This window comes from Crocodylus porosus, unplaced genomic scaffold, assembly GCF_001723895.1.
Source record: "Crocodylus porosus isolate Cpor-Errol unplaced genomic scaffold, CroPor_comp1, whole genome shotgun sequence".
Lineage (NCBI taxonomy): Eukaryota > Metazoa > Chordata > Crocodylia > Crocodylidae > Crocodylus > Crocodylus porosus.
In genome coordinates, this window is record NW_017728950.1 from 64,369,635 (window position 1) to 64,384,010 (window position 14,376).

Below are 14,376 nucleotides of genomic sequence, written 5' to 3' on the forward strand. Positions count from 1 at the left end.
CTGCCACAAACAATTCATAGCAACATTTAGTATAGCTGAAAAAAAGCTTAACTTGATTTCAAAATAAAATTCTCCTAGAAAAAAAAAAAAACAAAAAACCTAATAGGTAAAGCAGGGGTGGGCAAAAAATACGGCCTGCAGGCCAGATTTGGCCCACAAGGCTATTTTATCCAGCCCGGAAGACCCCTAAAAAAATTTAGACAATTACTATTTATTTGCCCTTGGTTCCCATCAAAAATGATAGGAACCAAGGGCAGTAGGACCCAGGGAAAGCCTGGCGGGCTCCCACAACAGCAGGGCCTGCCCACCCCTGCCCCCCGGCCAGGGGCCCCAGCAGGGGCTTCTGGCCCAAAACCACATGACTGCCCTATGTTGGAACCTCAGGTAAGGGGGAAGGGCAGGGGAGGACCCTGGGCAGGGAAAGAGCCCAGGGACAAGTGGCCCAAGGAAAAGCTGAGTGCGAGGGTGGGAAAAAAGCAGCCCCTCGTTCGCCCCATAGCTGGCACCCTGCACCGCAGCCACTTGTAGCTTGCTCGGGGTTGCCTGTGCCTGCTCAGGACAGCCCCGCGGGCTGCAAGTGGCTGCAGCAGGGAGCACCGGCCGTGGGGTGGGCGAGGGGCCGCTTTTCCCCAGGCTCCTTCCCTGTGCAAAGTGGCCTCTCCCCCACCCTGTGGCTGGTGCTCCCTGCTGCAGCTGCTAGCAGCCCACATGGGGCTGTCTGGAACAGGCACAGGCAGCCCCAGGTGGGCTGTGAACAGCTGCAGCATGGGGCACTGGCCATGGGGTGGGCAAAGGGCCACTTTCCCCACTCCTGCGCTCAGCACCACCTTGAAACCCAGCCCTGCTGCCAGCCTTGGCCCTCCACTGGCTCTGGGCTCGCCCGTGGTGAGAGTAGCAGTGCCTCCCCGCTTGCCGTGCTAGGCAGTGTTTGCCACCACCACCTGTGGGCTGTCCAGCGTGTGAGCACCGGGCAGCCAGCAGGAACCAACACTGCCAGGCACAGCAAGTGTGGGGAATGCAGCTGCTGCCACCATGTGCAGCCCTGAGCCGGTGCAGAGCCCAGGCTAGCAGTGGGGCTGGGTTACAAGCTGGTGCTGAGTGTGGGGAAAAGTGGCCCCTTGCTCACCCCACAGCCAGCGCCCTGTACCGTGGGGCGCTTGTTGTGGGCGCAGGAGCACCTCTCCCTGCTGGTGCAGCCCAGCCCGGCTCCACAGACCCCTGCCAGCCTGTGCACTACTTTGGGCCCCACCAGTGCTGGTCTTGGTCACTAAGTTGGTAACCAGGGGGCAGGGCACCTATCAAGAGGTGGGGCTAGCCATGTGGCCCTCAGCCTGCCAAAACTGGGTAAGCGGCCCTCCGCCCAAAATAATTGCCCACCCCTCAGATAAAGTCAAGGTGGTAAATATTCACTTAACATTTAGGCGACTGAAAGCCATGGATAAACATAACATTTGAAGCATTCTGAACCACCTCTGAAACACTTAAAAGGTGAACAGATAGACACAGCCATCTTAAGAAGCACTCAACTCCTTGTATGCCTCTCTGCTTTTAAAACCAGGAAACTGAAAGACTACACAGAAGAGCACACTGGGGGAGGGGAAAAAGGACAGCAGAGCTGCAGAGTAGAACAAACCATCACATCCCATGACTAGACAGCGTGCCAGAGAAGTCCTTCTGAAGCACTCCAACAGGGGATAGGAAAAAAACACATGGCTGCCCATGGACTGAAGTACACCAAATCTGGAGCACTTCAAATGTGAAATCAGCCAAAACCCAACTTGAATCTCAACCTCTATATTCCCAGACAAAAATAAAGTATATTTACACACAGTTTCCAATATAGAGCACTAACTTTCAAAATCCCAAGGTATTCCTTGGTATATAGGTAATAAATAAATGGATAGCCAAGTAACCAACTTCCAGTACCACATCTTATTATTACAAACCATACCACTGTCATACCTTGCTTAGCCTTGAATTTAGAGTAAATACCCAGGAGCATTCCAAAATTTCAACACAGTGAAAAGACAGTACATGACAATTTTGTGTATATTTCACAAAACACTATTTTATCCATAGCCTGTAGCTATAGCAGTGAGGTTACACTCAACCTATTCCTTCCAAACTCAACTTTCAGGTATAATTTAAACTAAACAGTAACCTCAAATTAACTCTTCACATAGTAAATGGCTTGTGCACAGCAACAGAAAAGGACATTCATATTCTACAGAAGCAGCAGTATTAAATATGCCAATGAATCTTCAGTTTTAGTCACTGCTTTTGAATCAGTCCAAAACAGACACTTAGATGAGTTATGAGCCAAGAAAAGGAAGAATAAAGCTTGCTACTGTATAAGTCAAGGTTCAAAGTGAAAATTTTAACTCTTAAAATTTAACCTTGACTTATACACTGTCCCCTGCAAGTGGCACTGCCTGTACATCCCTGGGAGCTCAGGTAGCACATGGCTTGCTGGCAGCCTGTGTGGCACCACTGTGACAGAGGGAAGAACCAGTGATCCTGCAGCTCAGGGGCTGCTTGGCCTGTTGGCAGCTCACCTTCTCAGCCACAGAACAGGTGGGGAAGCTGCGCAAAAGGACAAAATAGGCCCCCTCACCACTTGTGTCTTTAGCAGGCTCCCATGGCTGGTAAAATGTCTGGTGACACCCAGGAAGGGACTGGCTTGCCCCATGGGCAGCAGTGGCGGTGTTCTCCAGGGCTGGCTGGCTGGGTGGGCAGGCGGGCTGCCAGCAGGCCATGTGCTGCCCAAGCTCCCAGGAGCCCACCAGCATGCACTCTCTCCCATGAGCCTGCCTGGGTTTCCAGTGCCTTGCAAGGCAAGGACAACTTCTACAAACAGATCTACAGAAATCCTAACTCTTATGCAGACATATGGGGCCAACCTATACACGGTGTTGAGCTATACGCCATAAAATATAGTACCAACACCCACATTTTAAGTTTGAGACATTAGAACTGCCTAATAAATTATTTATTTGCAAACTTATTTTATAGTAGACTGAGGTGTTGACCGGCTGCTCTAGCACCTTCAAAGAGTGTCAAAGAACTTTAAAGCCTAAGGAAGTAAATTTGCTTGTCAAAGCTGTGGGAGGGAAAAAACCAACAAACAAAAAAACTTCCCCAGAAGAACATGATAACCACTGTTTCATAACGGTCACGCTCAATTTATGAGAAAAAAAAATCAAAGGGAAGAGAGCTTCTCAGAAAGTTCAAGGGAGGAAGTCAAGCTTATACTATACACACTGCTTCTTTTGCTCATTCCTCATTTTTATAGTTTCTTCTGGACCTCTTAAAAATATTAATTTAGATATTTACGCAGCTTCTAGGGCCTAAAATCCTATATACCAAATACAACTTCCCATCCAAATTTTAGATATCTTCCTATGTAATTTCCATTAATAAGTACTATATAAAAAAAAAATTGATATGGGACAACTTGAGATTTGAATATTTTCAAGGTATATTCAATTACACAATAAACTTAGGGAGGGTGGGGGAGAGAAGAGGAAAACACACGCACACACCTTCCACTTTCGGAAGTAATCTGTTAAAAATATTTGAGATTGGAACAAGTTTCCTCAGGCTTCACCTAGAAGCCATATGAAGACACCCAAATAAAAAAGGTATTTTTTTAAGAATTTGGCAAGGTGTGAAAAAACTCTCAAAAGGAAGCATCTCTCCCTGAAGTCCTCATTAATTTGTATTACACTAAAAATGTATGGACATTAACAGCACAGAATCAAGCACTCAGAAAGGGATGATGAATGCAAGTATAATGAACTCTATCCCGCTCTTCAACATGTTAGGAAATCCCAGATTATTCAACGCTCACAGAAAACCTAGATGTGCCTTCTACACCAGCTCAAGGTAGTCCAGGAGCTGAGACAATTGTCTGCACTATCAAATAATCCCCCTCAGGCTAATCATCTTTCTATGGTAATCTATACTGGCTTTGGGACTGTTTTGCAGTGATTTTCTACCACAAAATACAGAACCCAGTAAAAAATAAAAAGTCTGTCTTGAAACTGTAAGTACCGGCTCATCGCAGAATATTTTAACCAATACACTTGAAGTAATTTAAAATACTACGGTACTTTATGCTTATAAGCAGTCCCCATGATTTAAGTTTAAAAAACCCCACCCAAATAATATAATCTTTCCAGAAACTGTGTAGAATAAGGGTAGGCAGAATGTGACCTGCCAGGCCATTCTATCCAGCCCGTGGGGCTCCTGAAAAAAAAAAAGCTAGAAAATTAATATTCATCTGCCCCTGGCTGCCTGTCATGCAGGCCTCAATGGCTTGCCAAAACTCAGTAAGCAGTCCTCCACCTGAAATAATTGCCCGTCCCGGTGTAGAACATTAAGTTGCAGCATAGCTTATTCTACACGCTATAGATTTAGTGGCAGAACAGAAGTATAGAATCAAAGTGGGAGAAGACTCAGTTTCTGGTTATAAACACACATTAGCTACTTAAAGCAGCCAGCTGGCTTTCACAGATCAAGTCCCCCATCACTCTAGAAGGCCATAGGCCTGGTAGACATTTGCTTATCATCAGCTTCTAAAACATGCACCAGATTTTGCCTGTGCCATCACTTCCTGATAAGGAGCTGGACTGCAGCTGGAAGGGCAGGGTGGGAGGAAAGAAAAGATAGAAGAGGCAAAGGCATGGGCAAATCCCTCCACTGATGCCAGCTACTTGTATTAAACCAGAGCCACAAAGTTCTCATCCAGTGACTTAAAGCTGAAACGCCCCAACTTTGGATACAGCAGTTTAAGATACAAAGACACCACGGGAACACAGAACTGGAAGGGGCTTCTAGCCTTTTGTTCTCATTTTTCTTATTGGAAAGCTGTTCTAGAACCATATTCCTGTGACAGTGGGAAACCTTTCAATTTCCACCCTACATTTATTAAAGATTTGTTTAAACACCATCTTATACCAGTGCTATCAGTCAGATTAAGACATTTCTCTTCCCTACCTTCTTACTCCCACCAGGGATAAACCCTGGTGTTTCTTCCGCCAACGTGCTAATGGAAGGACAAAAATCAGCTATCCTCTGAAACTTCATTTTTCTATGGTAAAAAAAGTCAGACTCTCTTTATAATATAATTCTCCTGACCATTTATCAGCTCCTCTTTCACCTATTCTGGTTTAAGTTCATCTTGCTCAAACACAGCAAACCACTTAGTGCACAATATAGAAAATGAGGTCTCACTAGCATCTTCTATCGTTGCAGCGATACATAAATTTTCCATTGGAAACTGCCGAATTTGTAAACTTTGAATTAGTTTTTCTACTCCTGTGCTGTTTCTAACCCAAGTAACCAAATTATACCAAAAATTCTTACTTGGAGGCAATTTTGCATTTTCTACTATTAAAAATTAAACTCAGTTTTATTATTCCAGTCCTTCTTACAAGGATATCCAGATCCTCCTCTGTATTAAGATCTTCCAACTGCTAACAATGTCTTTATAATGCAACTCAATCCCCAAATCCAGTTTGAATCTATTCAATCCTAACACAAGATTTTAGGGTAGATATTGCACTCCAGTTTCAAAAGTCGAGCAAAACAGAACATACTGGAACAGTAAGTTTGCGGTTAACTCCTTACCTTGTTCGAAGAGCCACCCAAGCTGCATCAATGTCAGCATACAAGTTCTTCTCCGTTGGTTTCCCAGAACTTGCACCGTATCCAGAATAATCGTATGAGAATATGTTGCAGTTAATCCGAGAACCCAGTCCTATGTAAAAACTGCTCATCTGACCTAGGTCAACAGCATTTCCATGTGAAAAGAGCAAAGTGTACTTGGCGTTAGGTGAGCAACGCACAAACATACAGGCAATCCTGTTACCTTTGCTTGTTCTAGTCATGAAGCACTCAATAGCATCTTTTTCTCTAGAGGAATATTGCCAGTCTGCTCGCTCAGAAAGATGTAGAGTCCAACGACTACCACTTTCATCACACATCAGTGTGTAAGTAGGGTCTGGAGGTAAAAATGCCAGTTTGGAAGCAATTTTCCCAGGGCATGGTGGACAACAGAACAGGCAGCACAGTTCACTAAATGAAAGGTTATTCATCTTCTATTCTGAAATAGGAAAAAAAAACCAAACACATTTATTATAACTGGAAATGCAATTCCATACTAGAATAAATATGAAATAAAATTAACATGGTACAGTACTATAACTGCAAAAGGATCAAACAACTAGAAGATGGTGCTTCATAAACTTTTTCAGTTCAATTACTCAGGCAACAGTTTGGATTGGAAAGTGTTATCAGTAGAAACCTACAGAATTCAAGATTTCATGATTTTCACAGAAACTGACATTCCAGACAGGCCCTTTGAAAAAATGGAAAATAAATAAATATCACAGAGCAGGGGGCAAAAACCAAAATAAAAGCTGCAAGCAAAGAAAAGAACAGGAAGCCCTTGGGTCTTGAACTACAGGGGGAGACAGAGGCAGGGAAAAGCAGCAGTTCATAGACTCAGGAAGGGAGGCAGTGGGGAGAAGGCAGTCATGCCCCACTGCCTCCAGCCTATTCCCTATCATTTTGCATATTCCCACCTCCAATCCCAGCCTTCCACTTCTTTCCCTGACTCTTACTCTGTCATTTGCATAACCCTACCCCTGTTTGGGACTCAATCTGCCTCCCTCCTTCCTCATTTGATTATCTGCATAACCCCAACCTCTGTAGAGAAAGCGCCCCCCCCCCTCCCTTCCATCCCCCCCAACCTGCCTTGTGCTCAGAACTGCAGGGCTTTTTTCTGTTTGCTGATGAGTTTACTTATTTTAATTTTTTTTCAGTGAGATGTTTGGGGATGTCCTGAAACCACGGTTTAACTACCCTAAGGCCAGGGAAGCCATTAATCCACATAATGCGTGGATTCATGCTTTCCTTGGGCTTAATCAGAGTAATTAAGCAGCAGTTTCAGGACATGAGGCAACCTGTGGGGACAGGTGGGATGTCCAGGGCACCCTGGCACAGAGGCATGGGGGGGGAAGACAGTAGAGGGCTCCATGTTCGGGCCACGAAAACGGCACCAGGCCCTGTGTTATGCCCATAAAAAAAAAGTTGCCAGGTTGCTATATTCGGGTCTTATAGTCAGCCCTCCTTCCACAAAACCTGAACTAAAAATAATGCAAAACACATATGCTGTTGTACAATTATTCTAAAAAGCCAGCAATGTCAAACAGTGCCAGGTTTTCAATGCACAAAAGAAAGAAGACTCTCAGTCAAGGTTCAGTACAGTATTGCCAACTATTGCAAATGTACTGCAAGGAAAGAGACTTTGTCTCAGCTGCAGACAGTCTGGTGGTGGCGATATGAAAAGCTGTGGCTTTTGAACTATTTTTAAGATGTAAAAACAGAAACTCCACACACAATGTACTGTAGATGAGCAAGAGCTGTACTAAACACTCAAGTCACAAGCTCATCCTAGATCTTACAATGACTGCTGTTAATATTTCTATGCCCTTCAAAAGCATTATGCAATGGCATTCCTATTGGAGGGGGGTTAAAACTATTAATTACCAATTCACCAAGAATCACTTGAATTTAGTTACTAACGCAGAATGAGAAATGAAGCCATTAGTAAAAAGATCCAAGTCCTCTTCTTTGCCACAAAATCCTTTAGAAGCTATATGGCAAATGAAGTGCTTATACAATGACCCACACTACTACAGTCTGCAGCAATAAGAAAAAAAAAAAATCCCTCTGTAACCAACACAACTATGTTAGTAAAAACCCTGGTGCAAACGTGTCTACACTGACAGTACTTTTGTCTGTCTAGTTCAGTGATTCTCAGCCTGGTGTCATGGCATTCTGGGGTGCTTCAGTTCCTCAGAAGGCTGTGAAGAGAAGTATAAGCTCCAGTTTGTCCCTGCCTGGCACGTTTCCCTCCCCTACTGCCCAGCAAGGAGGCAAACACTACAACATATAAAACTAGTTTTTGGACTTGGGTGCCACTTGATTCACCAGAGTTGTGAAGGAGTGTCTCGAATCCAGAAAGCTTGAGCATCACTGGTCTAGTTTCTGCCAACCGAGAGGTGGTATAGAATATTCCTGTTCTCATAGCTATCTCCACTAGCATGCCTCATCATCATACCAATGCCATCACAGCTACACGTGTAGCACCTCTTTTAGTAACGACAAATCCTCGTTACTTTTACACTCCAAAAGATCTGGTTCTTCAGCAAAGCTGGTAGCTTCACACCCCCACCACCCTTTTTTCACACTAGGCCTGGGTTCAATTCCTACAAAATACCTCAGTTATATTTTGCTATCCTTCCCACAGCCACTAAGATCAGGGTTTTTCAAACTGGGGTACTTGGGAAGGCCTCAAAGGGTACTTGGCAGAAGGTGCCAGCACTTCCACTACCGTGCTCGCTGATCAGCATCTGGGGTACCCTGCCCAACCCCACACTTGTTGACTGGCTGCTGGGGGACCCCCCAGGTGCTGACTGGCCACTGCCCCCGCTTCCTGTCTAGCTGCCAGCAGACTCCTGCCTTCTCAGTTGGCCGCCAGGGGTACACTGCCCCAAAAAGGTTGAAAACCCCTGCACTAGATCATAATCTGCAGGCTGTCAGACTCCTGTGTTGCCAATGCTAACATGCAAATTCACTACTAAATATTATCCTCTTGTAACACTCCTCCTCCCAAGTACTACAGTTATACCAGGAACCCATATCTAATAATTGTACAATACAGTTTCATATGGATCATCAGCAGAATGTCACCCTTCTTCAAAGACTTTATATGAAACTATTATAGTCTGGACATTTAAGTGCTCCCCAATCCAGGTTAAATATTATTTAGTTAGGTACCTTTCTCTTCAGATGACAGGTATGGATATCTTAAGAGGCTTCCTGAGTACAGCATGGGGGAATTTCACATAGATCACTCACTGGAGAATTTCAAGTCTTCAAAAACATTAGAAATTAAGGCTTCATGTAAATTGGTAAGACAAGGGCCATGGACTCTATACCTGATTTTCCTAGGAATTCATTCCATATGAATGAGATGGAAACTATTGCAGATTTTGTATCAGGAACTACCTGTACAGAGATGGCAACAAGTGGGTAACTGGTCACCATCTTTTGAGAAAGCAAATTGTCTATTTCGGTAAACCATTTTTAAAGTGGTTGTCAGCTCCACCTCTGGCAGAAATACATTAAGTAGGGATGTGAAAGGTTAAATGATTTATCATTTAACCAATAAGCTCAGTGATAACCAGGGATCCTGGTTTTCCCTGATAAAAAAGAAATCAGGGATTCTCTGATTTCATAGACAACAGGATTGGAAGGGACCTCAGAAGATCATCGAGTCCAGCCCCCTGCCCAAGGGGCAGGAGGTCAGCTAGGATAAACATCCAAATATTTCTCGAGTATCTGGAGTAGGTGGTTGCACCACCTCTGTGGGGAGTCTGTTCCAGGCCTTGGGGGCTCGGACAGTAAAGAAATGTTTCTTTACCTCCCTCTCTCCAAGCAGTGGGTGGCTATGTGCTTTGCAACTTTTGATGGAGAAGTACAACACCTGTGCAGAATGTTCCTGGATCATATCAGAGCAAACTTTGGTGCTCCTGTGGAACCGCTGGGACGCTTCTTGCCTTTTAGTGATGAAGCTGATTTACATGTTTCTTATTTGTAGAGGGGGAAGGTATAAGTTGCAGATCATAACTAAAAAATACAAAATCCGTGTTAAAAATTAAAGATCCCCAGTCTTGCTTATGCGCCCTTACTTGCCCCCACAGCCCTCCCCAGTCCCACACATGCAGGCACAAGCAAGACAGGCAGACATACACCCCTCCCCGCCGGCAGGTTGTTGTGTGTGAGGGGGGGACAGGGGGAAAGGAAGGGGTTGGCAGGCAGATTGAGAATGGGGGAGGAGTGCATCTCTGTGCCTGCTCCCAGGAGAGGGCAGCAGTGCCCCTCTACAGGCACCACACGTCGCCCAGCCAGAGAAAGAAGCTCACATGCCGTGGCCGCCAGCACAGCACCGCTGCTGGGAGGGGGAAGCTGCCTGGGGGCTGAGGCAGTGAGGATGTGTTGGGAGAAGATATGGAGTACTTGCCAGCAGGCGGAGGGAAGGGAGGGAGGGGAAAACAGACCACATCCGGGGCATGACAGCAGAAAGGCAAGGGGCACTGCTGGCCCCATGCAACACACCACAGTGACCCCTACCCTACACCTTGACTCACTCTATGGCCACTCCGAGGAGCAGGGCTGGGAGGACTGGGGTGGGGCAAGGGCAGCAGTGCCCCCTGCAAGCCTCACATGTACTACCCCATTGGGGGGGGGGGGCAGAAATGCATGAGCAGCCACCACCACCATACCTCACACTGCTTGCCCTGATCCTCCTGAGGCAGCCTCCATTAAGTAACTGCATAAGGTCCTGCCTTTTCCCCCTCTCCCTCCGGGCAGGGTTGGGGCTTTCCCGCCCCTTCTGCAAAGGGCTCTTGCAGGCTAGAACTCAGCCAGCCTGCAGAACTCTGTGCAAAAGGGGGAAATCCGTGGGTTTCCCTGCTAAGAGAAAAATCAGGATTTTCTCCAATTAACTTGGAAAATCTGTGGTTTTCTCCATAGGAAATGGAAAACCCAGATCCCCAGTGATAACCAGTTAGCAGGGAAGGCAGGCAGTGCTCCAGCAGGAACAGGACAGTGGCACAGCAGGAAGGAAGGGGGGAGGTGGACTGAAGAGGCCAGGGGAAGACTAGTACCCATAACCTATGAGGTTAAATAAGAAAAGTGGGATGCATAAGGACTTGTCAATTAAGCAATTAGCTGTTTATTCACAGGTGCTCCCTCCCTCCCAGCAGGGAGCTTCACATGGTCTTTCTCTGGCTGGGTTGACCAGGCCCATGCCTCCTCCCTAAGAAGTGCCCAGGAGTGACTCCCAGCAGCAGCTATGTCATCAGTTAACCTCTTCTAATGATATTGGTTAAATGATTAAATGGATATTTTCTTTCCTAAAACTCAGCTATAAAAAACACTGAAATGAGCTTGGGGGGTTGTACAAGTATTTAATGGCTCATCTGATGCATTTCAAGTAGTGAATGTGATACATTTTAGTTACAGGTCAGAAAAAGAACCAGAAATTCTGCTCAAGACTACAGGGATTTGCACAGTATACTGAATTGCCTTCTTTATACAATGTGCAACAAGCAGCACCTACTTTATACATTTGCCTCTTACCTTCAGAGCACCACAGAAACTTTAACCAGAGCTAGGGAGAATCAAGCTGGGAGGTTGTGGCATCCTTCAAAAGTGGTTATGAAAGCCTCACGTAGTCAGAGAAAGTACCTTTGATAACCACTTCTCCAACAGAAAACGTATTTTACATATGGTAAGTGTTCTACTCCAAGGAATTAGAGAAAAGGAGCCAAGGTACCACTGAAGAAATTTCTACTCTCTTCAAGGAAGATAGCTTCCTGGGGAAACTAACACCATTCCTTGCCAAAGAAAACACCAAGATGTATCAGATATGAATAAGATTTAGAAACTAAAAGTTGCCCATCCTGGCATTTCAGACTCCCATACTTGAGCTATTTTTTCCCCTAGAAGATCCGTAAGAGAATGGAAAGTAATTTTTCCTGGTTGTTGGAAGTTCACCCTGTGAACTTCGATATACAAGATCCAGCTGATAGAAAAACTGTACCAGAATTCCAAGGAATCAAAGTTCTTTCATGTATTTTGGAAAAGGTAGAGATAGACAATGCATTTCATAATCCCATTCAACAGCCCCTGCAGGAAGACTAACAAAGACTTCATACTGATGCCCTTAATGTTGATTCCTGTTTCTATAGCTAAATGAATATTACAAATTCAGATCCCTAGGGACCTAAGGGAACAAGATCTAGTTTCTCATACTAAACCAGGGTAAGTAACTTTTTTTTAGCTGCAGGCCAGTCCAGGTCAGCGATGGGCAGTTGGCTAGGAAGCGTTCCAGCAACCAAAGACCTCTGTCATCAAATGCACAGAAGTCCCATAGCTTCAGGCCCAATCCAACGGTTCTGTAGGCTGTAAGCTGTTGACCTGTAACTTTAAAAATCTTTACAAGAGATTACTTGTGAATATTTTAGGTACCTATACATTAGCAGGGCAGGTGCTCCAATTCACTATAATTACAGCACATTGGAGGAGACACTGTTAACTGAGCCTGCTGGAACACAGTAATTATTGTGCTCCATTAGCATCCCCCACCTCATGTATCAGCACCCCTGCACTTCAAAATGGAAGTGAGGACACCTTATCTAAAGCTCATTCAACACCATTCTGAAGAGTGGGGATGCTTCAGAATATTACAAATTTACAACATCTACATCTACAACACAAGACACCCCGGGCACTTCAACTACAGGAGTTCTTGGAGCAACTCTAAGTCCCCACCAGCTGCCATGGAGCATGCTTATAAATGCCCTTAGATTCTCCATCCCCGCCTAACCCTTTCTTAGAAAAAGTCTCCAAATACCTGTCAAGAATTATTTTAGTTAGGGTAGACAGAAGTGTAGCTCTCCACTGTAACTAAAAATGTTATGCAGGAAGTGTTCCAAGTTACAGTGATCCCCTGGACTAAACAGAAGTTTACTGTTGTTTCTGGGGGAGGGGAATCTAGCTTCTGACTGCCAGCCTGAGGCCAGTTTTCCCTAGCAACCACCCCTCCTCTCTCGGTCTGTCCCTATTTTAGAATGGGAGGGGGAAAGGGAAGCAGAGGGAGCTCATTCTAGCAGTTCCCCAGCTGTCTCTGTAGGGTGGGGTGGGTGAACCAAAGACTCGCCACCTCAGGGGACTCCAATACACCTACCCCACCATTCAGCAGCGGCAGAACCACCCCCCCAGATCAAGCTCCCCTCACTTCCTTTCCCCCCTTCCATTCTGAAAACAGTGACAGCTGTTGAAACCGTCTGCAGCCATGCACTTATGTTCGGTCATGGCTATAAACTGCTTTCTTGGGCCAGATCAGGCAAAAATTGTTACTTAGGTCTGCATCTTTCATTCCGCTTTGGGCAAGCGATGCTTTTGGAGTCATCTCAGGATGACCCCCTGAGATCCCTTCCAGCACTATACCTTCTATAGTTCTACCCATTAGGTCAGGGGAGGCTGACTGGGATTTGAATAGATGATACCTTTGTCAGTGCTACACTTTCCAATTCTGCAGCCTCTTGGACCTGAGTCCCATAAGAGATTTCCTTAGCTCCACCCAAAGACTGTCCACAGGCTACAGAAATTATTTTAATCGATCTTTATGTGGTGCCTTTACAAAGAAAACAACTCATCACAGCCAGATACTTTACAGTGGACATTATTCTTGGAGCAGGGTTCACATATTCTGTTGCAGAGGCATTTCAATTCTACAATTTTCTGAAATCTTGTAGCATCACAGCACTCAACCAAGTTTCATACATGGAACTATAGAAGACAGTTTTATGTTCATATAAAGTAGGCAGACAGCAGAAGAATTCTTCCATACAAAGGCTTTCTTGCATGGAACTGCTATCAAAGGTGTGGCCGGGGCAAATAAATTAGCAGAAATTATGATTTTTCCATCTCAACACTAACTGTTTAATGAAAAGAGGGACCAGAAAAGGTAGCTGGATATTTATTTGCCATTGATTTAATGTAAGCATAAAGGTAAATGTGTCATCCCTGCCACCTAACCAATAGCTTGAAAAATTTCATGCCAGCCTGAATAAGAATTTCAGAACAGCCAAGACTGTGGAAGCAATTCTGTGAAAGAACAAGCAAGTATACCTCTTGGAGTATTGTTTTGTTTGCCAGTATCCGGTAGAAAACTTCCTACTAGAAGTAACAAGTACTTGACCAACTTTCTTGCCAAAAGTAACTCCAGCCTGTGAACTAAAAAGCCAAATCAAGACACTAAGTTGTAGGTAGTAAGTTTAAAACAAACAAAAGGAAGTTCTTTTTCATACAAGGTGTAAGTTAAAATGTAGAACTCATTGCTATAAGATACTGTTTAGCCAGATAGACAGCTTAGCCAGATTCAAAAAAGGGATTAGAAAAATTCTTGACGGAAGAGGGCATCTGTAGATGGTTAGCCTGGGAGTTAGGAAGTTCTGATTCAGAGGTGATGTATCCCTAAACTTTAAATACTGGAAGCTGCAAGTGAAAGAGGTGGTAAGTCACCCTGGGCATACCCAGTTCACTCTTCGTCTCAATATCCACGCTATGCTACAGCAGTCTCTCTCAACCTGTAGGTTGAGACTCAAAAGTGGGTCACGAGAATATATGAAAGGGTCATGAACAAGCTTTGAAAATGGATTCTCCTTTAGAGGAGAAAAAGGTGGAAAGTGGTGGCTTTTCCCTTGCTGGCTGGCAGAGTTCCAGTCTGCTCGGAAC

General features: G+C 45.0%; 1 protein-coding gene across 1 annotated transcript in view; it reads right to left on the bottom strand.

Moving 5' to 3' along the window:
* ABHD17B (abhydrolase domain containing 17B) overlaps window positions 1-14,376 on the bottom strand; it is a 29,739-nt gene that overhangs the window by 11,085 nt on the left and 4,278 nt on the right. The window contains exon 2 of the mRNA XM_019555337.1: window positions 5,632-6,106. Within this exon, the coding sequence (XP_019410882.1) occupies window positions 5,632-6,098 (467 nt within the window). The 5' untranslated portion in view covers window positions 6,099-6,106. The remainder of the gene's footprint in view (window positions 1-5,631; window positions 6,107-14,376) is intronic.